Source organism: Motacilla alba, chromosome 4, assembly GCF_015832195.1.
Source record: "Motacilla alba alba isolate MOTALB_02 chromosome 4, Motacilla_alba_V1.0_pri, whole genome shotgun sequence".
NCBI lineage: Eukaryota > Metazoa > Chordata > Aves > Passeriformes > Motacillidae > Motacilla > Motacilla alba.
In genome coordinates, this window is record NC_052019.1 from 71,262,142 (window position 1) to 71,279,740 (window position 17,599).

The 17,599-nt window shown below is 54.5% G+C and overlaps 1 protein-coding gene across 9 annotated transcripts in view; it reads left to right on the top strand.

The window, feature by feature from the left end:
• SHROOM3 (shroom family member 3) overlaps positions 1 to 17,599 on the top strand; it is a 111,580-nt gene that overhangs the window by 92,989 nt on the left and 992 nt on the right. For 8 of the 9 annotated variants that reach the window (XM_038134905.1, XM_038134910.1, XM_038134913.1 and 5 more), the window contains 7 exons: positions 219 to 350; positions 2,382 to 5,598; positions 7,733 to 7,809; positions 10,664 to 11,545; positions 12,490 to 12,984; positions 13,755 to 13,905; positions 16,818 to 17,090. In XM_038134905.1, the coding sequence (XP_037990833.1) occupies positions 219 to 350; positions 2,382 to 5,598; positions 7,733 to 7,809; positions 10,664 to 11,545; positions 12,490 to 12,984; positions 13,755 to 13,905; positions 16,818 to 17,090 (5,227 nt within the window). The remainder of the gene's footprint in view (positions 1 to 218; positions 351 to 2,381; positions 5,599 to 7,732; positions 7,810 to 10,663; positions 11,546 to 12,489; positions 12,985 to 13,754; positions 13,906 to 16,817; positions 17,091 to 17,599) is intronic. The other variant, XM_038134906.1, reaches the window with a different exon arrangement.

A 17,599-nucleotide genomic window follows, 5' to 3' on the forward strand; every position in this document is an offset into this window, starting at 1 on the left:
CAGTGACCCGCTTGTGCAAATCCCAGAGGGAGCGCGTTGTGGGAATGGAGGGGCATTCACACGTGGTTACTGTGGGACTTGCTTGGAATGGACAGAAACACAGCAGTGAAGCACAAACGAGCACGAGCAGTTTTAAATGTCGGTGTTAAGTTCACATCCATCTTCCTGGGGAGGGCCGGCCTGTTGCTGATGTGCAAACCCCTTCTGCTCTCACCTAGGCGGAGTGAAACTCCAGGCCGACCTCACTCCTGGCATTCCAGCAAACTCGTGGAGAACCAGCCCGATCCCAGCATGATGCAAATATCTCAGGGTACGCTTGGCACCCCTTGGCATCAGTCCTACCACTCCAGGTAAGTACTGCGCAGCTGCGGAGGGATGGGAGGGGGCACAGGTGTGGGGGGGAGATGGTGCCAGTCACCTCCAGACAGCTGGACAGGTTTACACACAGCCAGGGTTCAGATTAGAGTTAGGAAGGCATCAGTTTTCCTGTCTGGTTTCCCAGATCAAGTGGCTTTGTTTTCCTCTTGTAAGTGCTCTGTGGGGTGAGTAGCAGCTAGCAAGTCCCTCTTCCTACAAAGGTGGGAGCCCACTGCCAGGATGCTGCTAGAGCTTTCTGCAGATGCCTCCCCATAGAAACACAGTGCGGTTGTTTCCCCGGCAGAGGAAAAGAAATCCAAAGTCTAAATTGAAGAAAAAGGAAGAAAAGGGTGTAGGTGGCAGGGGATGTCAGTGTAACAGAGCAGCCAGCAGTGCATCAGCGGCAGAGCTCCCAGCGTGAGGAGTTCAGGGAGGGGTTTCCTGGTTTGGCAGTGGCTTTCTGCAGCAGTCAGCTCTATCACAGCCGAACGTGCAGGGCAGCTTGAGGAAGGACAAGTTTAAATTCCGCCCTTGAAAGATTTTACCCAGAGAGGCAGAAGGGTTTGAAATGCTCCATTATAGACTCTGGGATTGAAACATCACTTTCTTCTACTGCCTAGACTGATCCTTGGCACAGGAGAGGAAAGAGAAAAAAAGAGCATTAAAGAAAGTGAGGAGATGGTTGCAGAAAATAAAGTATGTTGGTCTGTGGCCTCAGCACAGCTCATGCTGGAGCATAGTCCTTTCCCACCAAGGGGCTTTGCTTCCCAGGCAGTTCCTGGCAGAGCCTTTGGCAGCACGGCTCTGTCTCCCGGGTGCTTGAGAAGGAGCACGGGGAACATCTAGTGGCCAGCTGGCTAGGGCTGTGCTGGGCATTGCCAGGGAGATGGTTATTTGAATCCAAACTAGAGTGGTGCATTCAAATGAGCAAACCAGCTTCGTCCTGAGATTTGCCATATCTCTTCCTGCCTGTGTTCCTCTGCATCTCTCTGCAGAGCTGCTGTGAGCAGGCTTCCTTCTGCCTTTTCTCATCCTTAGCAGCCTTCTCCCCTGGGTCTGTCACTTGTGTGGGATGTGATCTGGAGCCAGGTTCCAGCTCTGTGCCTTGCCCTGGCACAGCAGGCTCTGCCAGGACAGCACATGTCTTTGCACGGAGAACTAGAGAAAGTGATACCTGAGGAAGGGAAGCTGGGAAGAGAGGGAAGACAAGTGAAATCCTCAGGCTACCCTCTCCAGTCCTCAGTGTATTTGCTCGAATCTGGAAGGGATTAGCCAGGGCAAACGCTGCAGAAGTTTGTGACATCCCCTTGTGAGTGGCACAAAGAGCTCCCTTCCCATGGACAGAAAGATCTCTGAATACCCTTCTTTTTTGATCGCTTTCTGGTGGCCATGAGTCCTCTTTGGACACCTCAGAGAAAGTGCCAAGGGGTACCTGCACCTGCTAAGCTACAAGAAGAGGTGGCGGTGCAGACTTCCTAGGAATTCTCAGACTGTTTCTATGGTTGCACCCCACTTTCCTCCAGGCACAGGCACGTACATCTCCCCTCTGTCAGCTTAGTTTTCTCGCAGCAAACAAACTATCCTTGGGACAGCTGAATTTCCAGGAAGCCTGCCAGGGCATAGCCTTCATCTCCATAAAAAGAAATGAAATGGGAAAAAAAGAAAGAGATTAGATTCCCCCCAGAACGCCCCTCGTGCTCCTCTCCTCCTCCTCCTCAGTGGTGCTCATTCAGCTTTCCAAGGGCTTTGGATGGGTTTGCTGGGTGGGGTCGATCCTCCCTGGCTCCAGAGATGCAGCATCTCTGTGTCTGCATTTCCCTCCCACCCTTCTGTGGTAAATAAGAGCCATGTGTTGCAATGTCAAGCAGTTCCTCTTTGTGAACTGGGATGACTCCAGACAGAGGATGGAGCGAGGCCCAAATATGGGTTTTCATCTCCAAACTAAACATCTTGTTTCTGAGCTCACTTATAAGTTGCTGTGCCTCTCCTCTGCTGGTTTTCACCCTCCTCTCGCTGTCCCCCAGCTCCTCCACCAGCGATCTCTCGGCGTACGAGCATGGCTATCTGAGGAGGAGCCCCGATCAGTACAGCTCCCGGGGCAGCATGGAAAGCTTGGAGCGCTCCTCCCCCGCCTACCACCCTTGCCACCTGTCCCCGGCCAAATCCACCAACAGCATCGACCAGCTCTCCCACCTGCACAGCAAGAGAGACTCTGCCTACAGCTCCTTCTCCACCAACTCCAGCATCCCCGAGTACCCCGCGGCCCCGCTGGGCAAGGAGCACTCGTGCTGCCCGGACGGCGCGCAGTCCCGCGGGGGGCTGCCGGAGGGCATCAGGCAGGCGGACATCCGCTACGTCCGGACGGTCTACGACGCCCAGCAGCGCGTCTCCCAGGAGTACGAGGTGAAGCCCTCGGCCCTGCTCCCCGGCGGCGACGGCCGCGGCCACGGCAGGCTCCCCTTCAGCCGGCACAACGCCGCCTCCTCCTGGGCGCAGCCGGCGCAGGGCCCCTCGGACGGCAAGAGCCAGCTCCCCAAGGGGCCGCCCCTGCCTCCGGCTCGCAGCGACAGCTACGCGGCCATCAGGCACCACGAGAGGCCCGGCTCGGGCGCCTGCCTTGAGCCCAGCAAGCCCGGCCGGAGCCAGCCGAAAGGGGCCTGGGCACCGCTCATCAGCTCCCCGCCGCAGGGGCCGCTGCTGAAGCCGCCCTTCGGAGAAGGGCACCTGCACACCGTGCTGGAGAAGAGCCCGGAGAGCAGCCCCACCATGAAGGCCAAGCAGAGCTATTCCCAGGCCGCCCAGCCCGGGCAGCCCCTGCTGCCCACCGGCGTCTACGCCGTTCCCTCCCCAGAGCCGCACTACGCCCAGGTGCCCCGGCCTTCCGCCGGCAGCACCGGGACGCTTTACCCAGCTCTGGCCAAAGAAAGTGGCTACTCCCCAGCCCTCCCGGCCTCCTATGACAAGGCCGTGGCCGGCGGCACCCTGGGCCTGGATGGGAACGGAAACCAAAGCACTACGAACAGTTCGACCATCTTCTACCAGCCCCCTGCCGCTGAGAGAAAGCACGAAGCCAAACTCACGCAGCAGAAACCTCCCAGCGCAGCAGGCCCGGAGCTAGGCCTGGCTGTGTCGCGAAAGGAGGAGCTGCTACCCCTTTCCAAGGCAGCACACGGCCACCGAGAGACCATGGCTACCATGCAGGCCTCCAAGCCCGTTTTCCAGGGTCCACAAGCCCAGCTGAGGGATGCTAGTGAGAGGAAAATCCATTACCAGCCAAAAGAGGACTGGACACCTGGATCCCAGGAGGAGAAAAACGGCAACGCACAGGTAAACGAGAGAGATGCTGGTGCTGCCCACCCATGGGGTCACAGCAAGGCCAAGCAGTATGGCTTCTCTTCCTTGCAAAACATCCCAGAGAGCTCCAGGAGGCAAAGCAGCTCTGACCTAAGGGAGACGCAACCAGGTGAGGGTTATTCCAGTGCCAGACTGTCCTTCTTGAACAGCAGCAGCAGAGAGGAGAAGGATCACAGGGAGCAGGGGCACAGACAGTGGAGCGATGTGGACCCCCAGGCCTTCGTGAGACAGGAGGAGGAGAGCACAAGCGTGGCTCTGTTCCACGCTGCCGAGCCAAAGTGCAAAGAGCCCCCTTCTCCGCAGCTCCCAAAGCCCTCGGATTTCGGGAGGAGCCGGCTCAGCTCTAGCAGCACCCAAAGCTTTCCCTACAGCAAACCGGAGGCTGGCAAGCCCCGCTGCTCGGTGCTAGAGAAGGTCAACAAGTTTGAGCAGCGGGAGCAGAGCGCGCCCCGGCCCCAGAGCGCCGGCGTTCCCAGCTTCGGCCAGCACTATGGGCCCAGCAGGACGAGCCAGCCCGCCGGCACGAGGTGCTCCGTGCACAGCCCAGAGGACATGAGGAGCAAGCTGCCCAGTGAGCCAGGCAGGGGCTCCAGCCCGTCCGTCAGGAACGGGAAGCTGGAAGAGGCTGACTGGCGTCCCGTCGAGCTGCAAATGGCGGCTTCGGTGAAGCAGGCAAGGCCCAGTGAGTTCTACAACCTGTGTCCTGAAAACGAGGTGCAAATAAGAGCAGCTCAGCTTCCTCGGAGTAGGAGCACATTCCAGCTGGGAGGCGAGCCCGAGAAGGAGATCCTCTGGAAGGATAGCGTCCAGGACGCGCACGGGTCGCAGCTGGACGCGTCGTTTAACAGGGCCTACAGGAACAGCATCAAAGATGCCCAGTCCAGGGTGCTGAGGGCCACCTCCTTCCGGCGGATCAGCCCCCCGTTCGGGAACACGCCCAAGAGGGTGCCCCAGAGACCCGCCTCGGCCCACGTGGGCATGAGGAGCACGGCGGCGTCCCCGCACACCCCCAAGGAGAGGCACAGCATCACGCCCACGGAAGGAGGCTTCTCCAGCCTGGACTATGGCAGGACGCAGCACGTGCTGCGCATCGGGGGCCGGAAGCGGCTGACGGCGGAGCAGAAGAAGCGCTCCTACTCGGAGCCCGAGAAGATGAACGAGGTGGGCATCTCGGACGGGGAGCCGTCGCCTTTCTCCTTCCAGAAGAAAAGCATCCATTTTATCTTCCCAGAGAACACGGTGGCCGACCGGCGCAAGATCTTCGAGAGGGACGGCAAGGCTTCCTCCACAGCCAGCCTGTCCAAGCCGGAGCTCAAGCAGCTCCAGCAGAACGCCCTGGCCGACTACATCGAGCGCAAAACGGGGCGACGGCCGTCCTCGCAGGACATCGGGCTGCTCCGGGAGCGCTCCCACAGCTCCTACCTGCAGCTGGGTGGCCCCGACAGCCAGAGCCTCTCCTCCGCCTCCAGCATGAATTCCCTCCAGGACCAGAACCTTTACCGCCGCAGGGAGTCCATGGAGCGGATACCCAGGACGGGACGGATGTCTTCCACCCTTCCCCCTGGGCTGATGGACTGCTTGGACACGAGCGGAGACGAGAAGGTGCCGGGGCGCCAGGACAGCCTGGTCACCGGCCGGCCCAAAGCAGAGAGGTGCCGGGATCACAGACCCAGATCGGATCTCACCAAAGGCACGCAGACAGACCTGCTGGGCACGCAGGGCCAGCCCCGCTACAGGAAGCAGCAGCAGGTCTTTGAAACCCCCTCCGCCGCCAGGAAATCCGGGAAATCGGTGTCTGTGGAAGACTTGCTCGATAGGTACGACAATCAGCCGGTCCCTGTGCACGTACGTTCCAGGTCGTCTCCCACGGCGGATAAGAAACACCAGGTATGTGGGAACGGGCTCATGTGCACCCGCAAGAGGGGATCTCAGCACCAGGGAATGGGGGGGATGTCAGAGAACAGGCTGATCTCCAGTCATGGCCTGCGCTCCATTGGTTAGAGACAGATTCAGCACGTGCTGAGGCAGCTTAGTGCCCCTTAATTAAAAGATCACTGGTGGGGTTGAGCTCTCCCCTTGCTGGGGAGTCAGGGGTGTCAGGGATGCTGGGATCCCAGTGCGTATGCCAGTATGTTCTTGCTGCTCTGGACATCCCATCTGAGGTGTCCTGTCCTTACCTGCCAGCAGCACCAGAGAAGCACCGAGCACTTTTCTGGTGGAGTGTCCCAGTAAGGTGGTGATTTGCCTCAGCCCATTTTCCTGGTGCAAAGGAGAGAGGATTAGAGGCTGCTTGGAATTGCCTTGGCTCCCACTGTGCCTCACAGTGCTGGGAAGTGCTGGGCAGAGGCACTGCCAAATAACCATTATGTTTAGCCTTCAGCCCTGGAGGGAAACATCACAGAGAAGACTGAACAGAGACCCTGGCCCTTCCACGTCCCCTGCTTGGTGGTTGGGAACATCACACTGATGTCACAAATGGGGAATTCGACTGACTCTGATGATGGTAAACAATAGAACCAGGCTAAATTCTTAAAGAACAACTGCCCAGGCCAGCCCTTCAGCTGGCTGAAATCTGTTCAGACCTATTTAGGAAACTGCAACTGGTCGAGCCACATGGATTTGCAGCAGTGTTGGGTCTGCTGCCCCATCCCTGTTTCCATGCCAGGCTCCATTCATCATGGACAGAGGCAGCAAACCACCAAAACGTGGGGACAGGCTCCTAGCCCCAAATAGGCTGAGTGTTTGGAGAGGCTCGCGTGCTTACAGGGCAGCTGAGATCCAGGACATCTCCTTCTACTCCTGCACTCACTCCTGGCCTGGAGCAGATTATCCATGAGCAGCCAAGTGGTCCTGAGTCAAGTGCCAAGAGAGGAGGCTCTGGGCAGCATCTCACAAATGGCCCAAACCAGGGTGGGGGGAAGAAGCTGCCCCCCCAGACTGATTGTGTGCTTCATTCTACACATCCTCCCTCAGCAGCCCTCAGCTCCCACACCACATCTTTAAATAGAGTGAATTAAAAAAGCAGCTTGTGAATATCAAGTGACCGGAATGCACTTCCAGAACCACCCCGTCTCATCCCACCATCAGTATTTTTCCACCCCAGCCAGGCACCAGGCCCATCTGTGCCATTTTGTCACACTTGATGATCAGAGCAGCAGCAAAGCCAGACATCCAGAGAGAGAAAAATCACCAAAGCGTACTTTGCAGTGACAGGCTGGATGACAAGCAGCCCCAATTCATTTTGCCTTGCCCAACTCTTTTCGAGGGCAGTTGTTGAGATCTTCATTTTCCCCCCCTGGTTCATTTTTAATTGTTCATACACTCAGCAGCCAAACCAGAGGTTCTGCCTGTTGGAAGCCAAGTTGAGGAACAGGGTGAAGAGCATTGCAGACCTGCTCACAGGGTCTTAATTCAGGCACTGAAGAGGGGAGAGCCCTTAGGGCTGTTTCCCAGAGGGATTTAGCTGGAACCACCTGTGCAACGAGGGTTAGTCCTATAGGCAGCAAGGCACTTGTGAAAATCCTGTTCTTAAATGCTAACTTGACTTCCAGTGTATATATTCCAGTATATAGACCAATCCATAGGATCTGTTTGAAAGGGAAGTCTGTGCTGAAGTGCTTTCTTCATTAGGTTTGTTTCTGATCCACCTCCAGTGCAAACTCACAGCTATAAACGTGGGGGACAAAGCCAAACCAACAGAGTGAGGGTTTTTTATTATTTATTAGATTTCTTTTGGCCTTTTGAGATATTTTTGTGGGAAATGTGTATTTCCAGTTTAGCAGCAGACCTCTCTGCCTCACTCACTGTTCGTTTTTCAGGGCCTTGTGTACAGTGCTTAATGTTCCTTTCGGGCTGCGTACAAATCACGTTGCGCTGTCACTGCAGGAATTTGTTTGGAGATGGGCAGGAGTGGATAGCCATGGGGAATGACTTGCTCTCAGGCTTTGGAAGGCGTTCTCATCCATGTTTTGGTATTTTGTTTTGCTTTCTGCTCGCTGCTGATGCTGTCTTGGTACCCCAGGAGCTGCTGAGAAGGGAGAGCAGTGAGTTCGGCCCCATGGTGAGGGATCCCTTCTACGTGGTCAGCGCGGGAGCCAGGTGGGTGTGTGTCCGTGTCCCCTGTGTCCCTGCAGGCCGAGCTCTGGCCATCCCCCTGCCAGCCACAGTTGTCATGGGCTGTCTAGAGCTAAGACCTGCACAAACGCTGTTCCGGGTGTGCTGTGCCCAGCAGACTTAGGAGGAGTTGTTACAAGCTTTTTCTTTCACCACAGACATTCATTTACTATCCAGTCCTCTTCGTGTCATCATGAGCATGCTGTAACTTCAGAGTGTGTTTGGTCTGCTGTTGAAACTCACATTGCATGATAGCATTAACTGAAGGATTAAAGGAAAAAGTACCTCCATGTCCCACTCTGGCTGGTTTTATCCACCCAGGAGGCTGCCTCCCCAAAAGTGAGGGACTAAACCCAGGATATTTCCTTAATCATGCTCAACTGGGAGCTGGCCTTTGGGCCGCTTCCCTTCATCCAGGCAGGATGTTTTGCTCAGCAGCAGGGGAGAGAGAAATGTTTTTTAAAAATAGAAAAGCCTAAGCACAGAACTCCATGTCTTAGGGCTTATGTAAGTCTCCACTTAGCCCCTGATTGTTTCGAAGTTAATGAGAACTGAAGTTGGTCGTGCTGTATTTACATTTAAATAATAAATAGATGTTTGCCCTAAGCCCCGAGTGCCCAAACAGCTAACTCCCATTACAGTAAAAGCCATCAAGAGGGACTAAAAGCATTGTTCACAAAGGAGCTCTGTTCCTCACAAACTTGCAGTAAATGCCAGCCCTCTCTGTGGTCACAGTGGGAGTTAACACTGCTGTGTCCAAAGGTTTCTTCATGCAGCTCTGGGTCAGGGAGTGACAGCTGGAAGCAGAGGAAGGCTCCTGCTCTGGCTGATCTTACTTCTGGCCATTTTTGCCCCTAAGAACACATAAATGTTGTTTTAAAGGGACTCAATCTGCCTTGAGGCATATCCTTGTAGGATTATTTAAAATACTTGTTTACTTTGATTTGGAATAACTTTTTCCATGTTTTTTCCTAAGAGAACAATGCAACTGTTTCAGTTCCTCCTGCCTCCCCTTCTCTCCTAGAGATGGCATTTCATCCTGCTGCTCAATCACTGCTTGTGCCTTCCTTTTATTTTTTCTTTCTTTCCCCAACCTATTTTCCAAGGAATGGGATTGAACACCCAGACTGCAAACAAGTTTACTGGGGCACGAAATGCAGGTTTCTCATTTTCACGCTTCACTGCACAAAGATTATTTGTTATCAACAGTTTTATGATGTTTGTGCAGCATAGGCATCCCGTGTGCTCCACAAGCACGTTTCTCCTGGGAGATGGGAGGTTGCTTTCCCTTCTTGCTCGGAGTTGGACTTCCCAGAAGATAAAACAAAAGGATAGGAGAAGCATTTTCCATGCATGGGCCCTTCAGGGAGACAAGGCAGGCAGCAGGAATTACATTTCTAGGTTTCCTTGGGACACAGCTGCCCCATGTGCTGCAGAGGAGATGGGACCATGCCTCCTACCTCTCCTGCTGGAGGAGGAAAACAGTCAGATGGTTAAGTGAGCAAAACCTTGGTCAGCAATCAGTTGATTCCTCTGCTCCCCAGGTGTCACCCGACACTGGGAACTGCTCCACCAGTTTTAGAATCCACAGTTGCTTCCACAGTGGGAGAGATCTCTGAATTAGAGAATCACCATCTGGCATTCCCAACAAACACTGAGCATCTGAACAGAATACACACTGCTACTGTCCAGGAACCACAGACAATACCAAGAGCAGCCCGTCTGGGAAGTTTCCCCACCCCCAGGCACAGGCTGCCAAATTCTATTCTCAGTCACACCAGAATAAAGCCAGAACGACCCATGTCTTTGACAGAGTTATTCTTAATTAGTACCAGTACATGTGAGAACAAATTTGGGGCCCAAGTCTCCAGCATCACAGATTGGCAGGATTATTTGACAATGCATCTCAAGAACAGAAAATGCACTGGCAGTAGAGCTTCGTTGTGTTTTACTGGTTTATGATATGGCCTCGTGGTGGTTCCATGCCACCTTCTCTTGCCTCTGCCGGTGCCATTATTACTGCTCAGTTTGTTTTCCAGCTAAACAGCCAGACAGGCAAATAGGTTTGGCTCTAGGTTCCAAGCAGAATCCTCACTCCAAAGGCCAGACGCTGTCTCTCAGGCTCACATGTGAAAACCCTGAAAGACCTGGAAGGAATAATTCAATCTGCTGGCTTTGCAGCCTTAACATCCGCTTGCCGTTGGAATGTGCTGGCTTTGGTGTTTGTCACACCTGCCTGTCTGAGGGAGCTCTTTCTTCTAACAGGATTCCAAGGCTGCAAGAGCTTTTTTCAATTCTCTTCATAGTCAAAATAATGCATTTTTTTGGCCTTGCTTCCTTCTTGGAGGCAGTTGAATCATTTTAATGGCACCTTTCCAAAAGGAGCAGATAACATTATGGGAATATTTGGCTCATAGAGCTGAGATTGTTAAAATTACAGGCAATTGAGAATAGAGTTTGATGGTTGATAATGTCAAATAGTCTATCTTACAACACTTGCTACTCACCCCATCTGTAACAAACAAAATTGAAAGCAGAGCAGGAAAGGAAGCCAGCCATTAGGTTCTCCTAATATTTTTTCCATTGAGTTGCTGCTGTGGTGCATGCTCCATGTGTGATGTAGCACACACTGAAAATGATGGGAGATGGTGAGAGGGAGTGGATCTGGCTCAGGATTTCACTTCCAGTTTCAAAGCTCAGCTGTACCTCACCTAGACCAGCAGGCAGTGATGCTGGCCTCTGGTAGAGTTGATAACTTGCCATTGAGGAGGTGCACAGTAAATTTTCCTGCTCGTTGACGAGTTATTCATCTTACCGTGGTCTGTCTCTTGGTATTCAGGTCTTTCAGCAAGCAAGAAAGAAGCCACTCAGAGAAAATGGCCTTCACGAGTTACTATCCCCATCCCCTCCGCAGCACAGAGGCTGTCGCCGGGCCTGCCACGCTGGTCGAGAATCACAAGCTCTCAGAACTTTCCAGGCCGGATAGCAGGACTTCTGCATTTGTCCCAGCCCCACCAGAGGCAAGGAGTCACTATCCTGAGCAAAAGCAAGGCTTTAAACCCTTGTTCCTTAACCTCACTCCTTCTGGGACTGGCCACTCTTCCTCTAATACAGCCACCCAGGCTCCCTCAGACTTTCAGAGCGCAGGTGCCAGCCAGGCTCCGAGACAGCACCATGCCAAACGAGAGGCTGTTCCCCCTGAGGGCAGCGGGAGCCCTCAGGCACAGCCTCCGGATGCTACCCAGAACAGATCCCCCGAGACTCCCACGGAAGAGATGATGTGGAGGAGGAAAGCGGGGCTGCTGCACAGGTCCCTCCCGCCCAAAGCGTGGGCTCTTTCGGCCAAAGACAACGGCTACGCCAGGGCCACGGCGTCTCCTCCGGCGGCCGGGCCCAAGCCCTCCCAGAGGTGGCAGTCCCTGCCCACGCAGAGCAGCACTTCCTCCGACCCAGAGACTCCTTCTCCCCAGGCCGTGACCCAGCTGCGCATCTCGGAGTCGGGGCTGCAGCTCACGCCCCCGCCGTCGCTGCAGGACGAGGAGGACGACGAGGTGTTCGTCGCGCCCTTCTCCCTGCCGCCGCCATCCCGTCCTCTTCCCGAGCTCGGCTCTTGCACTTCTGCCAACGGCACGGAGGAATTCCCACCTCCTCCCCCTCCTGCTGAGGGGAACGGGGCAGCTGGAGACAAATCCCCCCGGCTCCCCGAGGAGGCCGGCGTGAGGTAAGGGCTCGGGCGGTGCAGGGCCATATACAGTAAGATATGTGGGGCTGGGACACATGGGCTCATCCCTCGGGCCGTGGGACCCCCAGCTGCCAGCTGGGCTGGGAGCTTGCACGTGTTCAGGGGACAGGGAGTGGCAGACTCGCTGCTGGTCCACCAGCAGGTGCACTGACAGGTGCTCCCCAAAATCCCCAGGACAGGGGACTACGGGGAATACTGCTGGGCTGGTTCTCCCTGCAGACTTCAGTGCAGTTGCTTCTGACTCTCTCCAGCACAGAGCTGGAATGGCTGCTGGCTCCTTCCAGTTACTGGGATTTGAGAGACAGCTATGAAAATCCATTATGGGTTTCTCCAAACCGTATTTCCCAGAATATGTTTTGGACCTGGCACAAAATAATGCTGTTGTGAAGCTGTGAGCGTCTGCCAAGAAATGACAATGCAAATATGTCACGGTCAGGCTGTATAGGGCAATTCTCCTGAAGGATGGGACTTTGGGCGAGGTGCCCAGGAGGTTTAACTCAGCACAGCTTCCCTAACTCCCAGGGAGCTGCTCTGATATCCATCTGGGAAGAATCTGGCCAGGGCTTTAGTAGTGATTGGCCTTCCAACATAGCAAGGACAAACGGGGTAGAGGCTGCTCAGGATGGCACTCCCGGGTGGGGAGGCGCAGTGTCCCCAGCCTGCCAGTGAAAAACAAAGTGACTTCATGTTAACTAGTTCCTTCTGTGTTGGAAGGACGATCCAGCAGTACCCAGGTTGAAAGGACAAAACAATTCTGGTGCCAGTGGCTTCACACTGTGGACTCTCCCTATTGGAATGAGAAGCGAGACACAAAAGCAAGTGAGAGAGAAGGAAAACTCGCTCCTTGTAGGCCTTTACCGTGTATTCACAGTGGTCCTGGGTGGTAGGTTTCTCTTCATCTCACAGAATGTTTCTGTCCATAGCAGCTTCAAAAGCTTTCCCAAAGCCCTGGCCGAGAGGGAGATAACAGGGTTGGGCACCAGCACCGGTGAAAATAACTGGCCAACCCCATTAGAGAGGACTGGCTCTCCATCTGCTGTGGATCAGCAGCACCAGTCCCCTGCTTCTCCTGAAGGGCCTCAGAGCACTGACAGACAGCCCATAACTCAGCCTGAAGGTAACTCCAGAGAGCCAGCGTTGGAAAATGCCAGCCTGGACTCCGGGGTAACCAGCACAGCACCCCCAGTGAAGGCAAAGAACAAGACCCCAGAGGATATTAAGTCAGAGGCTCTGGCAAAAGAAATTGTCCATAAAGACAAGTCTCTGGCTGATATCCTGGATCCAGATTCCAAAATGAAGACAACCATGGACTTGATGGAAGGGATTTTCCCCGGCGGAAGCAGCGTGCTGAAGGAGAACAACATCAAGAGGAAGATGTCGCAGACGCACGCCAGCAGGACGGCGGTGGCGGGTGACACGTAAGCACTGCCGGGCACAACTCCCTGCTCCCTTGCTTCTAAGGACAGCCTGTGCCAAATTTTTCTGCTTGTCTGTAGGTGAGAGTGAGTTTTGCAGTTCAGAGGTGGGAGGCCTGGCAGGGCATTTCCAAGTAGCCTTTCTCATGAGCTGGGCTCTGTGCTTGGGCTCTGAGCTCACCTCTCTGGGCTGTGTAGAGAACGATGCTGAGCTTGGGAACAGAGCAGGAAATGAGACATCCCTGGAGATAGAGCTGGATTTTGTTATCTGAACCTTAGTAACCTGAAGCAGTTCAGTCCAAAGCAAAGGAACAGAGATAGCGAAGTAAAATCAGGATGAAAATAACGGCAGGCACAGGGATAACAAGAGGCCAAATTTGGAAGGAGGGTTGAGGGGAACTCCTCATTACAAGATCAGCCCAAGTCCCTCAGTGTGGGTTTTTTAAGACAGAGACTTCCAGCAGCTGGAAGAACTGTCCAGAAGTCAGGTGTACTGCATGAAGCCAGGTAAGGTCAGTCTGGCCACCTCCAGCTGAGCTATGCTGTCTGCAAGGTAAATCCTGTGCAGACCTATGTCCAGTCACCTTTAAACCCATGGCTGTGCTGGTGGGACAGCAGCTGGCACGCACCCCCTGATGGCAGCAATCTGCCTTGTCCTGGTGGGTAGTCACCTTGGAAGGTACCAGAGAGGGTGTCCTGGAAAACCATGGGTCTAAACACCGGGAAAAGTCAGGCTCAGCCTGAACTCTTCCTTTTTCTTCACTCTGGTGTAGGAGAGAGGAAAAGGAAGCTCCTGTCACCCTGGTCACCTGTCCTGCTTACTACAGCGTTTCAGCACCCAAAGCAGAGCTGCTGAATAAAATCAAGGATTTGCCAGAAGAAGCAGGTGAGGAAGAAGAGCTGCTGGACATCAATGAGAAAAAGGTAAATTGAGCCCACAGCACTGTTTGCTGCTGACATTCCTGAAATAATAACAAGCCATGGAGTGTGTTTTTATTTGATGTCAGCTTTTGGCAGCACCCAAAATTGCGTGGGAGCGATCAGGCCACCCGTGAAGCTTCGTTAGAGTGACCCAAATTGTGTAAGAGAGTTAATCTGAATTACTCACTGCAAATTGAGTACCTGTCTTGCACCACCCTGAGGCGGGCCTGATCATAGCAAATGCTGGGTGTACAGACTGTCAGGAGCTGTCCCTGTTCAGCAGCAAGGGAAGAAAAGGGAGAGGTGAAGCAAGTTGTGTGAGGCCAGCATGAGTTGGGAACAAAAACAGAGTCCAGCAAGTGACTGCACTGAACGAAGGAGATTTTTTTCCCCCAAGACTTTCCTCTTCAGTAAAGTCAGTTTACCCATTTCACCCACTGTCTGCCCTCACTGCATCCAAAGAAACACGGGTTACTCTTTTCCCCTCACCCTTTATTGTTTCTCTGCCCCACTGAAAGCCAGGGGCACCTCAGTGGCTCAGTCAGCACAGCCTCCATGTGATGGCTGGGAAGGGCAGAGAGCAGGCAGGAGGGGAAGACACATTTTGCTCTCTCACTGAGCCTGCATTTCACTGTGGAATGGCCCCTGCTGCTCTTGCTGGAGGCTCCCATGCTCTGCTTCCAGGGCTTTTGCAGGGCCTTCTAATTTGCCCCTGTGGTTGTCTCACATTAGTTACCTGGTAATTACAGGCATGCTGCTTAGCTCCCACATCCCAAGGGGCCACAGGCAGGTGTTTGTGGCCTGTCTGTGCCTCTCCTACACACTTCCTACCTTCCTGTCAAAAGCAGCCATGCCTGCCTCTAAGTCTAAACCATCCCACACTGCCATGGACAGAGTAGCACAGCCCAGATTGCATTTGCTGTTCACCACCTCCTCTTTCTGTGGCCCTGCACGGATTCTGGGTCGCAAATACACAGGTGGGTCACTAATCAAAAGCATTTGCCCAGGGCCTTTGCCTGCTGCTTTCATCACGTGGCCCAAGGCACTGGTTGTAGAGCACCCAGCTCCAAAGGCAGTGGCAGCCCCTGCCACGTCCATAGCGTTCCTAGGACTCCCTTCCAAATCTGCCTGCTCGTACCAAGGTGAGAGGTGCAGAACGAGACAAGGGTGCTGCGCCGTGAGCCTGCCATGGAGGGCAAGTGCCAGCCTCAAAGGTTACACTTGCACGGAAAGCCAGCAGGAGGTGGCAGTGATGAGGCCCAGGCAGCACAGTCTGGCCCCTTTGCTCGTGGTCTGTGTGCAGGAACACTTGCACAGCCTTGCCTGAGAAGGGGTTCCAAAGGGACCTCACTCTCAGGAGCCCCATAGCCTCCTGCTGCAGTTGGAGGGCAAATCTCCTGGAGCAGGGAGGAGCTGCTGCCCATTCCCAGCCAGCTCCATCCACCTGAAAACTTGCTGAGCTTAATGCCAGACTTGGAGACCACCCCATGGAGTGCTGCCATAGAGATTTCCCCACCTAACTGTAACCCTGAACATGGATCCTTCCTGTTGCTCCTCGGGATTTGGTCCAGCAATCAGCTGCTGAGGATCTTTCTTTGGAAGGGGGCTTTAGAACCATAGCCCCAGGGAAGGGCGAGGGCTGGGTTTTGTCCCTCTGGGTACTTCTGAGGGAAGAATGCCCATAAAGGAGTTCTGCTTGACCCCTAGGAAGTGGGCTTTAGTACCACCTTTGCTCCCTCTCCCCTGAGCTACCCTGCTAGCCACAGGAAGTCATTCCAGGGAGCGGATGTTTGTTTTCAGGGAGTTTTAGCGGGCTTTTGCTCAGCCTTTTGCATGCGTGTGACTGCGGAGAGCAGACTGTAGTGCAGCCACAGAGCAGTGCAGGCCCAAGTGTTCCATCTAGTGGTGCCCGGCCATAGGGAGCCATGTGCTCCCTGCTGCCAAAGCAGTGGGAACCCCACTGCCAGCCCACCCTGGGCACCAGGGCCAGCTCAGCGACCCCAGCCTGACCAGCCTTTGAAAATCCTTCCTCCTCTGGAGCAGGACTGCCTCCTGCCTGGAATGACACTCAGCTGTGATGGAAAGAGGACTTGGAGAGAATATTTTCAGGCTGCCTCATGACTGACTTGTTCCATCCTGCGGTGTTTGTGTGCAGAGTAGATGAGCACACAGGTGTTTGTGTCTCAGCAGTGCATGAACTGGAGACACTGAGAATTCCCACCCGTTGTATGGAGAGCTGCTCTTGCTTTCTGTGCTCTCAATTCCAGGTAAACAGAAGCAGGAATTGCAAGCCCTAGGCCAGAGACTTGCTTCTGCGTGTGTCTTTCCACTAAATCCTAACAGAAATTAGGATCTCCAGCACACGTGCAGCGCTGCTGTTCCTGGGGTAACCAAACCCCCGGGGGCCTCCTTTTCTTTGGCAGGGAATAGGTGTCAGTGTTTCTGCAAAACGGGTGTGTTCTCTGTGTCCAGACACTGAGTAAATCCAGGGCACCTTTGGTGGGAACGCTTCCTCGACGCCTCTGTGTGCGAGGCACTTGTCTGGTGCAGTTCAAGGCCTTTCAGGCTGGGCGTGAGGAGCGCATCAGAGACGTGGCTGCGGCTCTTTTCACTCAGAGGTTTTACAGAACATTCACCTGTAGCCAGCTGGGTATCAGAATACAGCACACCAAATCAGAGCTCTCCTTTATAAATGTTCGTGGAACAAATACATCCTCATGCAGCCTGATGGGCTGCCTGGGTTATCTCCGAGGTGGGGAATTTCAGTATCCTCTCCGTTTCCTCCCTTCTTTGTCAGCTGTTGCTGACCTGACCCTGCTCCTCAGGACCTGCAGACATATCCTCTTGTTGTCATCACCCACATGAGCAGGGTGATGCTGGTAACAACCAATGTGGCAATGCTTCCCCTCCAACAGGCTGAGCTCATCGGGAGCTTGACCCACAAACTGGAAATCCTGAAGGAAGCCAAGGAGGGCCTGCTCGAGGACATTAAGATGAATAATGCTCTTGGGGAGGAGGTGGAGCTGTTGATCAGCACGCTGTGCAAACCCAACGAGTTTGACAAGTACAAGATGTTCATTGGTGATCTGGATAAGGTGGTGAACCTGCTGCTCTCCCTCTCGGGACGCCTGGCCCGCGTGGAGAACGTCCTGAGCAGCCTGGGGGACAGCGCCAACAGCGAGGAGCGGGTACGTATGGGCACAGCCCTGGCCTGCTGGGGCCTGGGGCGGCAGCGCCACCACCGCGGCATTACAGCGACCTCCGGGGGCTGCCGGGAGGGCAGCACAGGGCTCTCGGCGCTCATGGACCAGCTGAGCGGCTTAGGCATTGTCCCTGGGAGCCTGAATCCCCCTTTGTGTAAATGCCTGGGATCCTGCAGCCTTTGTCTGGACGCAGAGAAGCTGTGTCGGGCACAGCCACATTTTAACATTTTTGGGGTGGTTTTGAAACCAGATTTTCCTGGTAGTTGTTGCTTACAGGGGAGGTTTCCTGACTTTTTTGCAGCACTTTCTGCCTCCCCCTGGCAAGGGCGTTCAGAGTCCGGTTCAGTGGGGTTCACAGTCACTCCATGATGAGGAGCTCATCCTCTTGTGCCAGGCTTTTGACCGCACCTCTGGGAGCTTAGCAGGCATCTCCAGAGGTGGTGCCGGGAGGAAGGAAAGGGCTCGGGGAGCGTGGTGCTGCGGGTACTGAAGGC